At 48.3% G+C, this 14,507-nt stretch overlaps 1 protein-coding gene across 1 annotated transcript in view; it reads right to left on the bottom strand.

The window, feature by feature from the left end:
- Positions 1-14,507, bottom strand: part of ERO1B (endoplasmic reticulum oxidoreductase 1 beta) — a 38,151-nt gene that overhangs the window by 16,519 nt on the left and 7,125 nt on the right. The window contains exons 2-8 of the mRNA XM_029047218.2: positions 11,972-12,091; positions 7,751-7,834; positions 6,302-6,343; positions 5,520-5,602; positions 3,723-3,796; positions 379-499; positions 241-287 (exon numbers count right to left, since the gene is read on the bottom strand). Coding sequence (XP_028903051.1) covers positions 241-287; positions 379-499; positions 3,723-3,796; positions 5,520-5,602; positions 6,302-6,343; positions 7,751-7,834; positions 11,972-12,091 — 571 coding nt within the window. The remainder of the gene's footprint in view (positions 1-240; positions 288-378; positions 500-3,722; positions 3,797-5,519; positions 5,603-6,301; positions 6,344-7,750; positions 7,835-11,971; positions 12,092-14,507) is intronic.

A 14,507-nucleotide genomic window follows, 5' to 3' on the forward strand; every position in this document is an offset into this window, starting at 1 on the left:
TCTAATTCCCTAACTCCCACTGGATGGTGGGGGGGAATCTGCGCAGTTTTACACTCTCGTCCAGGGTGAGGCAATGCTGAATTTAACGCCCTGCAGACTACTCTGGAAGAGAGCTCGATGGAAGGACGACGATAAATACCTTCGATCTGAAGAGAGCCTCTACTCTGGTGAGCTCTCCACATGACTCTACGGAAGCCTCGGCAAGAATGTCTTAGGTACACAGACGAAGCGGAAACTCACCCCTGCTAGGTGCCAGTGGATTTAAAGGCCGATAGACAGACCGAGGCCTAGAAAACGACGATCGGGATAAATAGGTTTAGGAGCGATTGGAGTTTCACAGACCGTAGGAAAGCATTTCCCTTCCCCGTCCCCAGTTACTTGAAACAGTTTTCCTCATAGATGCTGTTCCACACTCTCCAGGCAGAGGACCCTTTGTAGCCAGTGTAGCGCTCGGGGTTCAGCAGCAGGTCTACGTACTGGGCGGACGGAGACGTTTCATCTGGAAGGGAGACGGCCTTGGGATGGTTCTCCCTCGACTCTCCCGCCTTCCCCTTCTCGTTCCCGCTCTTTCCACAGCCTGGAACCTCCTCCCTCCTTCTCCGGGTCCGACGGAACAAACCATTGCCTACCTTCAAAACCCTCCCAAAATCCCACCTCTTCCAATCAATCAATCCATCAATATTTACTGAGCACTTACTGCGTGCAGAAGACTGTACTGAGCTCAACTGCATTAAACCCGCCCAGCCAGCTCTATCACTTACGGACTTACTGACAGTCCTCCTCAGCACTCTTACATATACATACCTATGCATATTTGTGCATATACACATATGTATTTATATCCCTCCTCAGTACACACACACACACATATATACAACCATTCCAGCAATGGTATTTATCGAACGCTTACTACTACTACTAATGTGCTGTGTTTTGTACTTCTTCACTCATATTTATTGAGCTCTTACTGTGCGCAAAGAACTGTATTAAGCGCTTGGGAGAGTACAGTGTAACAACAAACAGACACATTCCCTGACCACAACGAGCTCACAGTCTTACGTGTGTATCACGTGCCAAGCTAACTCCGTCCTTTCCCAAGGGCTCAGTATAGTTCTCTTTGCTGTCGGCACTCAATAAATACGATGCCCTCAACTGACTGATTTGCCACCGGCCCAAAAACCTTGTTTTATATCCGACTAACTCCGCGTCGAAGCCCGGGCTGAGACTGGGCAGAATTCAAAATGAGAATCTGTTGAATGGCTCTCTCTTTATGTTCGGTCAAGAAACTCGATATGGATGAGATGAAGACAAAATCTCACTGCCCTCAAGGCACTCTTTACAACTTCCCCTTAATTTGGAACTGTTCCCAAACTTCTTTGAGAGCCAAGAAATGTATTTCCCAAATTTGAGCAGCAAGACACGGAACCGAAAACACCTCAAGACGCCGAGAATTCCATTCCATTGTTTTGTGTACTTTTTCTCTTCCGTGTGTGCCGGTCTGAACAAGAGCTTGTTAAAAAAATCATAAATCTTCCTGTCACTCACTCTCTGAGTTTATAGACCAATCTTCTAGCCAAACAATTCAAACCTGAGTCCAGATGGGACTAGGAAAGCGATTTTTCAAATAAATGTGCTACTTGATTTCCTGACTCTGCCTATCGCCCGAATACCCAGATGAAAAAGAAGCAGTGCCTCACTTGAAGAGAGACGGATAAAAAAAGTCATTTTAATTGAAACAAGTGGATCCACAGGGGCCCCTACTTCATCCACATTTTAAATAGTCTGACATTTATCTTTATGTACGGGACACTTCATCGAAATCCTCGGATTTAATCGACAGTGACTGATAGGAGGATCAAAACTAAATGCAGTTCTTTCCACCACTGACCTGGGCTGGATCGATTCAAAGCTCTCGCTGTATTTAGGAAGCACTTATTTTCAACTTTTGATGTGCCTTGTTGAAAGCCCATCTCCTCCAAGAGGTCTTTCCTAGGCCCTCCTTTCCTCTTCTCCCTCTCCCTTCTGCGTCGCCCTGACTCGCTCCCTTCATTCATTCCCTTGACACTTACATATGTGTAATTTACTCATTTTTATTAATGTCTGCCTCCCCCTCTAGACTGTAACCTCGCTGTGGGCAGGGAATGTGTCTGTTCTATTGCACTCTCCCAAATGCTTAGTTCAGTGCTCAGCATGCAGTGAGTGCTCAATAAGTTACGACTGACTGACATTGGCTGACTGTGTCTAACCTTGTATCTACCCCAGTGCTGAGCACAGTGCCTGGCACATAGTAAGCACTTAAATTCCACAATTACTATTATTATTTGATATGGCTGGGCCATCCTGAACCGGAGCGGAGCCATGGAATAGAACTGCCCCACAGCTCCTTGGGGAATCTCGGGACTGAAGGCTGCTGCCAGGGGAAACAGACACCCTCTCTCCCAAGCGGGTCTTACTCTAATGTGGTTAGAGGCCAGCCTTAAGATCTGCCTCGGGATTGGATTCCAAGCTATTTCAGATGATTTGGCTCAAGACTGCGATGGCTATCCGTAGCGCGATCGGTCTAAGCTGCCCTAGCAGGCTGGAGGGAGCCGGGGAAAGATTCTTGGGGACCGCAGGACTTTTCTCACAACCCTCAGATTGCAGCTGCGGTCGTTTAGAGGAGTAGCATGGCGTGGTGGATAGAGCACGGGCCGGGGAGTCGGACGGTCGTGGCTTCCGATCCTGACTCTGCCACTTGTCGGCCTTGGACAAGCCACTTCACTTCTCTGGGCCTTAGTTACCTCATCTGTAAAATGGGCATTAAGACTGTGAGCCCGAAAGAGGACAGGGACTGTGTCCAACTCAATTTGCTTGTATTCTCCCAGCAGTTAGTACAACGCCTGGTACATAGTAAGTGCCTAACAAACACCATAATTACTATTATTTATTTAGTGTTTGCATTATATCTGCCCCAGCACTCAGCACTGAGTTAACAACTACTATAATAATAACTATTATCGGTATGAAAGCCAAGGCAGATCCAAAACTTCCCCATCTCCTTAGTTACCTAGTCTGTAAACTCTTTATGGGCAAGGAACATGTCTACCAATTCTGTCCCAAGCGCTTACTGAAGTGCTCTGCAAACAGATAATTTCCTTCTTCCTGCCTGCTGGAACAGCAAGGGTTCCCTCTCCTGAATTTAAAGGCTTTTCCTGACAGGCTGCTTAGCTACCATTCCCAGGGGCCCCCGGGAAATGTAGGCCACTGGTTTCTGGGGAATCTCAGTTCCTAGGCAGCAGGTCCGGAAGGAATAAGTTACCTATTTCTTCTCCAGTCCCTCGACGCTAATTGTATTTCCAAGAGAGGTCTGAGCATCTTAGCTTGTATCTACCCCATCATTGAGCCCAGTGCCTGGCGTAGCTTACGTGCTTAATGAACACCATCATTAATAGGGCATTTAGCATCAACCACACTCCAGTGACTAAAAACCGCCGACTCTCACTTTATGGGGCGCTTCGGCTGCCTTCCCCAAATCCAGATTCCCTGTGAGATGGGTCACTGGATATAAATGCCCCATTTGTATCCTGAAGGGCATTAATTAAGGATCACTGTGGGAGGGCCAGCACTGAAGACTCAAGGCCTTCTTCAAAAAATGGTTTTGCTCACTGCTTTAAAAACAGTGCTCTCCATTAAAAACAAAAATTATACTCTGAAAACGATATCGTAGTTATTGGTCTCGTTACCGTCCAGTTCACAGAAGTGGTCCTGGGAATCGTCGTATCTTGCCCAGTCAATGAAGGCTTCTTTACTCTGATTACTGAGGATGGGAAAAGTAATTTAATTAGGCATGGATTTGCAGTTTTCCCTATCACTGCCTTCATAGCAAAACATTCTTTTATAATCAAAACCTTTCCTTTTTAAGCCCCTGTTCCAACAAGAATGTTTCTGAAGCCTCTACCGTCACGAGGTCCAAAGCTCAGCTATCTTCGGCAACCTGGATTTCAAAGGAAAACTTACAGAAAATGAAAATCCACCGCCATCCTGGGCTACGCGGGCGGTCACTTCTAGTAGTGAACGGGTGAAAACACAAGCCGAAAAGAGAACTAGAGATAATCCGTTCAATCGGGAGCCCAACGAATGGTCACCGGGAGGAACATTTCTCTCGGATGGTCCAGGGGCATTCCTGGTGGGAGCTGGAAACAAAGCAAGGCTTCCCCTGGTGCCCCCAGGGCAGCGCCTGGGTCCGAGAGCCACCGTGCAACCACGGCCCCGATGGGAAATGGACGGCTGCAGAGTGAAGGGTAGCCCCGGCCGGGCCGACTCTCCCGCTCACCGTGCCCTGGGATGTTCCGCGTCGCTGCGGGGGAGCTGGGGGGCTCATGGTGGAGAATGAGTGGAAGGGCACGGGTGGGGAGAAGCAACATGGGAAAGGTGATGCCCATCCTTGGGACCCTTCTGTCTATTTCTGTCTCCCCAAGGACCCCGGCGGCACTCTGTGGCCTCTGGAATTTTCTTCTGACGCAAGTGGAGCCGCCAGCGGGGCCGCAGGCGACATGGGAGGGGAAGGGACTTGGTCGGGGAGGGTAAACCGGTCTTCGGCAGAGGACTAAGGGGGACCTTTGGAATCCCCATTCCTCCAGACTGGGCTCCATGATGATGGCATTTGTTCAGCGCTTACTCTGTGCCAAGCACTGTTCTAAGCGCTGAGCACTGTTCTGAGTACTTGCTCATACTGATGACTATCCAATCCTTGCTATAATATAAATATATACAAGGCAGTCAAGGGTACGGGGAGCCTTCAGAAACGGAAAAAAATTCATCCTTATTGGTCACAGACATGTATATATATATATATAAATACATATATTTATATATACAGACACACACTTATCTGCATATATTTGATTTTTTTAAATGAAACGCTTGAGAAGCACATCTATGCTGTGACCTTGGGCAAGTCCCTTGACTTCTCTGTGCCTCAGTTCCCTCATCTGTAAAATGGGGATTAAGACTGCGAGTCCCACATGGGACGGGCATTGGGCCCGACCGGATAAGCTTGTATCTATTCCAGCGCATAATACAGTGCCTGGCATGTAGTAAGTGCTTAAATGCCATAGGAAAAAAACAAAAAAAGAAATTAAGCTATAGAGCTGAGTTCTGACTGCCCGATAGAAACGGAAGTCATTTCCTGTAATAAATGATCCCCTATGCCCGAGTTGCATTCCTGTCGGCCTCCTTCGCTGCCTACTCCCTTCCATTTATATTAGAACATTTATGGTTACATTTTTTTTCACAAACACACCTATCGCAATATAAATAAGGGGAAAAACCCTGGGTGTTTCCGAAGTAAACAAATAAATGCCTTTCATTCCCCCCACCCAGCCCCCAGTTCTCTTCAATTCCCCGGTTCGACGACCCGACGTGGCTGTTAAACCGCTTCGTATGCTTTTGCTTCGGATTTTTGCATAAATACAATGTGAAGAAAGTGGCATTTCTAGTGCAAATGAACCACATCTTGAAATGAGTGGAAAAAGACTTGCCTTAATGTGCTGTTAACTGCTCCAAGCTTATTCGCCTGCTCACAGTCTTCCATTTCTTTGGTGTTATTTGCGGCTTTGGAATACTGGAAGAATCCACAGGTAAATTTACCAACAATAATCATTAATCCCCCTTTCCCGGGATTTCTAGTCTTACAGGAAATATATGCTGGTCAGTGCCGAGAGGCTGGCAGGGTCAGCTCCGCCCATAAAATCTAAGGCCTGTGGTTATAGGAGCAGAATGGGGAGAATCCCAGGCAGGCCCTGAACTTTCCCGCTCCAGTTTCAGCCCTGGATCGTCTGGGAATATCGCTTCCACCTCTAAACTCCGAGCTGGAGCTCAGGGAAGGGCAGCAGAACGGCTCTTCTCACGTCCTGCTTCTCTGGCCGGGGCCGACAGGTAAATTGCAACTTCACTCTGTGAAAGAGAACTGACCTCGAGGCAAGACCGCGGGACTAAAAGTCAGGAGGCCTGGGTTCTGATTCTAGCTCTGGCCTGCTGTGTGTCCTTCTCCAAGTCACTTACCCTCTCTGGGCCTCGACCCACAAAAGAAGGGTAAGATACTTGCTCTCCTCCCTCCTTAGGCTGGGAGGCCCAAATAGGACAGGGATGGTGTCTGATTTGATTTTCCTGCATCTACTCCAGCTCTCAGAGTGCTTGGAATCTAGTAAGCGCTTAATAAAGACCCTGACAGAAATAACAACGGGGTGGCTACTGGCCAAACGTTCCTTTTAACGTTGTCAGAAATGAGAAATTCAGGAAGATAAATGGCAATAGTGCTCACTTTATTAGAACTCCCGGCTTTAATTCCAACTGGAACTTTGCTCTGAAAAGAGAAAAAAAGAGTCAGAGAATTATGGATTGCTGTGTCTTTTAAGATGGCTATTTCTTCTGGTTCAAATTTCACTATTAGTAGAACTAGTCCCCAAACTGACATTCAGGCTTTCCTCACTGTCAAGCCAAAGAGAAAAGTTGTGAAGCTCCAATCGGTCAAATGCTGTTTAACGGACAGCGGGTCTTGCAAAGACTTGAGAGAGGTGAACGTTGGAATAATGGCTATAATAATGGAATTGGAATAATGGCTATAATAATGTGTGTGGATTATGGTATCTTTGAATCCACCTAGCCTTGTCTGAATGTAAAATTTACATGTAGGGTTACCAATCTCAGTGAGCAGAAGCAGCGTGGCTCAGTGGAAAGAGCACGGGCTTTGGAGTCAGAGGTCATGGGTTCGAATCCCGGCTCGGTCACTTATCAGCTGTGTGACTTTGGGCAAGTCACTTAACTTCTCGGTGCCTCAGTTACCTCATCTGTAAAATGGGGATGCAGACTGTGAGCCCCACGTGGGACAACCTGATTCCCCTGTGTCTCCCCCAGCGCTTAGAACAGTGCTCAGCACATAGTAAGCGCTTAACAAATACCAACATTATTAACATTATTAAGCAGTATGGTCTGGCGGACAGACCATGGGCCTGGGAGTCAGAAGGTCAGGGGTTCTAATCCTGGCGCGGCCACTTGTCTGCCGGGTGACCTTGGGTAAGTCACATCACTTCTCTGGGCCTCAGTTACCTCACCTGAAAAAAGGGGATTGAGAGTTTGGGAGAGGGATTGTCTCCAACATGATTTGCTGGTTTCCACACCGGTGCTTAGTACAGTGCCTGGCGCATAGTAAGCGCTTAACAAACACCACAATTATTCATTAGCATGAGCAAACCAGAAGTGAGCACATACGGGCACGTGAGTGTTTGTGTCTGTGTATCTACGTATTCCTTTTTGTTCCGCATCCTTGCTGTTTTACTTTTTCATCTAAATTTCAGTTGCTCGGTCTTCCCCTGAGATTGTAATCTGCTCAGGGGCACAAAGCCATTTTCCCTCTCTGACTCCCCCTTAGAGCCTATTCTAGGCCCTGCAACAAGATGGGTCACGAATGGAATATTGTAGAGGAGAACGATGGCTAGTAACAACAGGGCAATAACATTAGGACAAGACTCTCTCTCCCCGCTGATTACAACCGAAGCCGAATGACGTCGCTCCGTTTGTGCCACGAGCACACAGTGTCCGTGAAACTCCAAAATGTGGTTGGCCTAGACAGAACCCAGGTCTTTTGTCGTAGTTTCAAGGATGACAGGCAGCTCGAAGGTGGCGAAAACAAAGGTGACTTGATGCAAAGAACAGAGTCCAGGGAGAGAATATGTATTCTCACAGGAAAGAATCTTTCTCTCCTGCTTCTTACCTCGGGGCAGGGTTCCACATGACAGTCTTTTATTGAACAGTGGCCATCATCTGCCCAGAAAGGACAAGGTCTCTTCAGATTAACCTTCGGAGGGGAAAAACAAAATAGAGAGAACGTGAATATTCGGTGAACTCAAAAATACCAAAATGAACCCCGATGCTGATCGGATCCAAAGAGTGAAATGGCGATAGTCCTTTGAACTTGACACCCTTGCCTGAAAATATCAGATCATTGAAACTTGATCCATGTGGAGGCCCTTATGTTTCCAGGTAACTAGATGGGTTTAACTGTAAAAGTGGGACTTTTTCCAAAGAGAGATGGCATTTCACTAGTCAGCCACCTCTGCGGGAAACAGAAATCAAAGCAGAAAAGAGGAACAGTTATCCTACTATATCAACAGGAGACTTCCTGGAGTTTCCCAACAAGCCCGGGAGGGGGAAATCATTAACAACCAGGACTCAGCCGGGATTCATTTCCCTTGCCGGTCCAGCAATACCTGAATTCATTCATTCATTCAATTGCATTTACTGAGTACTTGCTGTGAGGAGACCATTGTACTAAGCGCTTGGGAGAGTACAAGAGCAAAAAACAAATGATTAAAAAAAATACCGGCAATAAGTGCTTAGTCAATAGGCGAGCCTTTAAATATATACAATGATCATGATGGACAGTGTTATTGATAGAAGCAAACCGGGCCCAGGAGGCATATACCCCAGAGGAAGTTTCTTAAAGGAAGAGAAACAGGATACCTACCAACCAAGTCTGTTGTACTGTACTCTCCCAAGGGCTCAGCATAGTGCCCAGCACACAGAAGACGCTCAATACCACTGATCCATCTGAGTCAAGACGGATCTTTGAACATGTGGCCAACCAAAGCCCCCATTATTCAATCGTATTTAGTGAAGGCTGTGTGCAGAGCACTGTATTAAGAGCTTCATTATTCTTGTTTTCTTCTCTCCTTACTAGCCAGATTCTTGTATTTTCAAAGGTATCTCCTGAGCACCTTCCTTGTGCAGAGCACTGTACTCCATACGCGGGAAAGTACATCGCAGTTGGTAGACAAGATTCTTGTCCTCAAAGAGCTTTCCAAGTCAGTAGGCATTCAATAAATACCATTAATACTGCTGTTACACCCTTCTCCCCCTGCCAATCTTCAGCCCTTGAGCACAGGGACATAACTTCCTAGAGCATCAATTCTACAATGAGGGGGTTACTTGTCTTTCCCTTACTTTAACTCTCCAAGCTAATGACTGTCCTTCATTGGCAATGGGGTGGGGGGAAGGGCTCAATTAAACAAAATTTTGCTGTTGTTGTTTTTTATTAGGCTTAGGGGTGTTTTCTGGAGGGAGCTGTGTAAGGAAAGTGGTCCAGAAGAGACTTATTTAATGTTTTAAGAGAAGAACAACTGGGGGGTGGATGAAATTTTCTCCAGAGTTGCCCCCAAAGGACACAATCAATCTACTGTAAATTTCTGAGTACCTACAATGAACAGAGCACTGCTCTAAGCACTTAGGAGAAAAGAATTTGAAGACTCTATCACTGCCCTTAAGGAGCTTACAGTCTAGCTGGGAGTTGCAGGAATTGAAAGACCCTTTCCAGGGAGAAGAGCCAAATCTTTATACTCCTGCCTTTGATCCTTTTTCCTCAGCCGCCTGTTCGATCCATGAAAAAAGAGTCAGCTAGACTTCTTTCAGACTGCAGAATTTTAATCCTCCTCTACTCCCCAGCTCCCATGGTTACACATTCTGAGCTCTTCTGAAATCATAGCTCCCTTGGGACCGGTCAGAAGACCGGGGGACTAAGAGAGTCATTCGAATCCAAAAATGAATCCCAGCAGGATTTTTCTCCCAGAAGCCATTTCCTCTCACACGCTTCTAAAATCTGCTTTTTAAAAGTTATCGAGAGGGGTTGTCTCCGGGGGACCGTGGAGATATCGCTCTTCGAAGGCCTTTGGTTACCACTGGGACTAGCAAGGTCCAGAACTGGTAACGGTAGTAGGGAGGGAAAGCTGCCCGAGGCCCAACCGTTATCTGGAAGAGGAGGGAAATCCTTCCTGGGAGCTCTCCTTGACTTTGGCAACGATGATGTGGGAAGGACGGAAGACTTGTCCCCTCGGTGAGGGTGGAGGAATTCTACACTGAAAAGTGGGGAAAGATGCTGTCGTAAGAGTGGGAATTTACCTTGGTTAGAGGTGGTAGGGCAAGGACGGACATGAAAAGGGGAATGGACCGTTAAGGACGTCACTAGGATGGATCTGTCAGCACGTACGTCAGAGTTCTTGCGAGAAGCTGACTTCTCCCCTTTGGGCATGAGAGGGCCTATCCAGCAGGGCCTCCACCGGGGCTTGGAAAAAGGAAATGCCTCTTGATAGCCTGCTTTCCCTAATCACTGGCAACTGACGCAGCCCCCGGCAAAGACGCTTGGTCTCACAGCTTCACAGTCGGCCTGGCAGACTCGGGGAGTCTAGGAGTCGGGGCCTCGCCAGTGATCGGACAAGACTGTGGGTCTGAGGGAAAAAAGGGCTTCCGTCCTTCCGGACTCCCATCGACTGCTCTGCCCAGCACACTTAGCGGCTGAATGCCCACTGCTTCACCACTTGCAGGCCAAGAGACTCCTAAGACCAGGCACCTGTCTTCCCATTTGACTCCGAGGACTGTCGGCAGGCAATATTTAATGGGAATTGTCCAACATTTTCAGGTGCCTTTGGTATCGACTGTATTTACTGAGCCCTTACTGTGTGCACAGCTCTGTACTAAGCGCTTGAGAGAGGACAGAGTTGGCAGACACATTCCCTGCCCACAGAGACCTTTCATGGTGTACATCTTAGTTCTTTCCACAAGCCTATATATATCACAGCTGTCTGGTTAAACCAACACTTTGGTTTTCTTAGCCCTCGCACTCTTAGAACAATGGTGAATTTCTTCAATAATGAGGTTGCTGGTTTTTTCCTGGTCTTTGCTAAGCACTTACTATATGTCAAACACCGGGGTAGATACAAGTTGATTTGGTTGGACACAGTCCCTGTCCTGCATGGTGCTCACAGTCGAAATAGGAGGGAGAACAGGAGATCTGAGGCACAGAGAAGTGAAGTGACTTGCCCAAGGTCACACAGCGTAAGAAGGCGGAGAAGGGATTAGAAGCCAGGTCCCGTGACTCCCAGACCCGGGGTCTTTCCACTAGGCCACGATGCATCTCACGACTGAGAGACGGCTTTGGTCCCACGACGGGCCGGGGTGGAGTCAGGATTAGAACTCGGGTTCTCTCACTCCCAGGCCCGTACTCTTTCCACTGGGCCATGCTACTTCTCACAACGCTTGCCTGCCGTGTGTCTCCGGTTGAGGATACCCTACCGCATCAATCACAAACTGCCCGACAGTCAATGACCGAGCCCGAGGAGTCCCCTTTCAACCCCGAGTCGGCTAAGGGGGAGCACACTTCCATTCACTTGGTAAGGGAATTTTCCTCCAGGAGGAAGTTTATCGATAATCAGAAGGGGCACCTTTCAGCGGTGGCCACTGTGAGAGGCAGACTCGATACTTAGAAGAGCTGTGATATTCCCCAGACTGGGAAAGGAACGAAATGGAGCCCACGGGCTTGGAGTCAAAGTGGGATCGCTTCAGATGCCTTGACAACGGTGGGTTCCTGAGGGAGGAATGTGTTCCGAGCCAGGGTGGGATCCTTCTCACGGAGAAACAAAAGACTATCCTCAGAAACGGACCGGCTGGCCTAACACAGCGGGCTTCAGAAAGGGATCTGGGGGACGGAGGGGAGAGGATAGGAGAGATGGATTTTCAAAGCCCCACTGGGTGGGGAAAGACCTGCCACCTAGACTTTGGGGACCCTCCGATCTCACCTGGGAAACAGGGAGACAAAGAACAGTAGCCAACAGAAAGAAGAGAGCAGACACGCCTAATAAAGAGGAAAGAAAAAAGGGAGCAGTTGCGAAAATTGACGAAATAACCCCAAATATAAAGGAGTGCGGGGCATGGTCAAAATAAATAATGCGACAGAAAGTTAACAAGCTGGGCATCACTTCTGCTGCTGTTACTCTTATTACCAAATGCCGTACCTCCAGGGAAAGAGACGGATGAAGGGCACTGTGTGCACGGAGAACCCGAGAGGGTTTCAGCGGGAGAGGCATAAATTATACATCCGCTCCATTCGGGCCATTAGTCCCTCTTCCACGCTTCTCGGCCGCTGGCCGGAGGAGGGCCGCCTTACCTTGTAGTAGCGAAAGTAGTCTCGTTCTTGCAGCCTCTGCATCTTGGGGAAGATCTTGTAGGTATTGAAGCTGTCGATGCTCTCTATATCGCACAGGCAATCGTCCAGGACCCCGGCAAGCTGGAGAAAAAGCACGACGGTTTTTAACGGCGGACGTGAGAACCCGTGTCGAGGATCGAAAGGCTAAGGAATCACAGGCGCGGCACGTCTGCCAGGACGGGAAAAAAAGGCTCATGAGTTCGTCCGGTTCATTCAACTCACCCGTGGGTGACCGTCAGGGGACTGCTAGAGTCTGATGTTCAGGGGCAGAGGTCTGGATGAGTTCTGGAAGAGGAGGGAAATGCGTGCTGGGAGCTCTCCTTGACTTTGCCAATGATGACAGATTATTTTTTTTTCAAGAAAAAGGAATAGAGAGAGAAAAAAGAAAGCTCTCGGATGACCCCCGACCCCTCTCGCCGTTTTAGAAGTTTTAACTAATCCTCTTTCCCCGGGTTGGATGAGGGAGGGAGCATTTGCCAGGCATTCACTCATTCAATCAATGGCTTATTGGGCACTTACTGGGTGCAGAGCAATGGACTAAGCACTGAGGATCCCTCCGAGACCCCCTGGAATCCACCCACTGAGCCTGCTTACGAGGAACCCGCAGGGTGGCGAGGCCGCTGCTTCTCTTTCACACTCTAATGGTGCTCCCGCCCTGGTAGGTGACCTTCACGCCTCGCACAGCCCTGCTGGAGTGGAAAATCAGGGCCCGAGGAAGAGGTCTTCCGCGGGTGTTTAAGGTAGAGCACGGGGCTGACCCCGTGAGGATGCAGGTCTTCGTTCTCTCGGTGTCAGAGACGGAAGGAAAGGACGCCCTGACTCCAGAAGTGAAAAGAGGGACTGCCACTGCCCTGGGGCAAGAAATAAACGCCCCTGGACCCCCGAAAGGGCAGGACGGAGAAAGGGCGGGAAGATTAATAGGAGGATGTATCCTCACTGAACGTCAGAGGCCGAGCAGCATGGCGTAGTGGACAGAACATGGGCCCGGGAGTCAGAAGGACCTGGGTTCTAATCCCGGCTCTGCCACGTTCTGATCCCGGCTCTGCCACTTGTCTGGCGTGTGTCCTTGGACGAGTCACTTCACTTCTCCGGGTCTCAGTTCCCTCATCTGGAAAATGAGGACTCAATACCTGTTCTCCCTCCTCCTTAGCCCGCGAGGCCCGTTTGGGACAGGGACTGTGTCTGACCCGATGACTGTGTATCTTCTCCAGCGCTTAGAAGAGTGCTTGACACAGTAAGTGCTTAACATATACCACAATTATTATTGTGATTATTACGACAGATAACTTTTTGTGCCTCTGGACCCAGAAGAAAAATAATAATTGGTGGTATTTAAGTGCTTACCACGTGCCAGGCACTCTGCTAAGCACTGTAGATGCAAGGTAATCGGGTTGGACAGGGCCCATCTCAGACCCAAAAAGAAGATGGTGTCCTTCGGACCACCGTCATTTTTCACTCATTCCTCAAGTCGGGGATCCGGTGCCGATGACCTGCAACACAACACTTTCTGCGAGGCCACATTTCACCACAACGAAGTAAGAGGAGTCGGCTACCAAGGTTAACGCTTTGTTCCCGTAACCCGGTGATCGACAAAGAGCGGGAGTGGGTGGCACTCGTTTGGAGAATTAATACGGGAAAGGTTAATGATTCGTGAGCTACCTGGAAAAAAAGGACTGCTATCCGATACGCCCGCCAGATCTTCCACACGCTCCAGAGACAATACTATTAACTGTGCTCCTCCTCGTTGCCGTTTGGCCGAACGTCAATGACAGAGTGACCGAAATCACCAACTCTGAAAAGGAACGGTGAATCCGTTCGTCTCTCTCTGACTGAATGTAAGTTGAAAATGAGATGGTGAAAGAGTAACGCTTCTTTCTTCTCAAAAAAAACCAAAACTGATTTTATGGCTTTGGTTTAGGACCTTCACGAGGATGGGTCAAACCTCAGAGGTATTTCTCAAATGACTGGCTTAACTTTACAGAGGAAGAAGGAGGATTTAAAAATCAATTCACACATACAAGCTTCTCACTGCGCAATTAAAAAAAAAAACACACCACTCAGTCCCCCAAAAACAAACAAAACAAAGCCGGATTACCCATACCTTTCTCATTCCCACTTTGAAACGAGCAGCCATATGGTCAAGGACTGCGCTTCTTAAGTAGATGCTCTGTACCATGTCTAACGGATTGGGAATTGCTCATGTGCACGTAACACAGTCGACGGGCTCAGAGACGTTTCGGAAACAACTCACGTCATCTCCCACAATGACGCGGTCGATACACGATTTTGGAGCAACCCGTGGATTTTACGCTCGAAAGCTGGATGGCTAAAGAGGAGGACGGGCTTCTTTGCCCTGCCTACGGAAAGGGGAAAACAGGCCTATCTGACTTTAACCTTAAGACACAAACTTTACGTTTCTGCCGGCCCGGTGACTTTGCATTCGATATGAGCACTGGCGCTTGGCTTTTCAAAAGCATCCGGAGCGGACCGTTAATAG

The sequence above is a fragment of the Ornithorhynchus anatinus genome, chromosome 19 (genome assembly GCF_004115215.2).
Source record: "Ornithorhynchus anatinus isolate Pmale09 chromosome 19, mOrnAna1.pri.v4, whole genome shotgun sequence".
NCBI lineage: Eukaryota > Metazoa > Chordata > Mammalia > Monotremata > Ornithorhynchidae > Ornithorhynchus > Ornithorhynchus anatinus.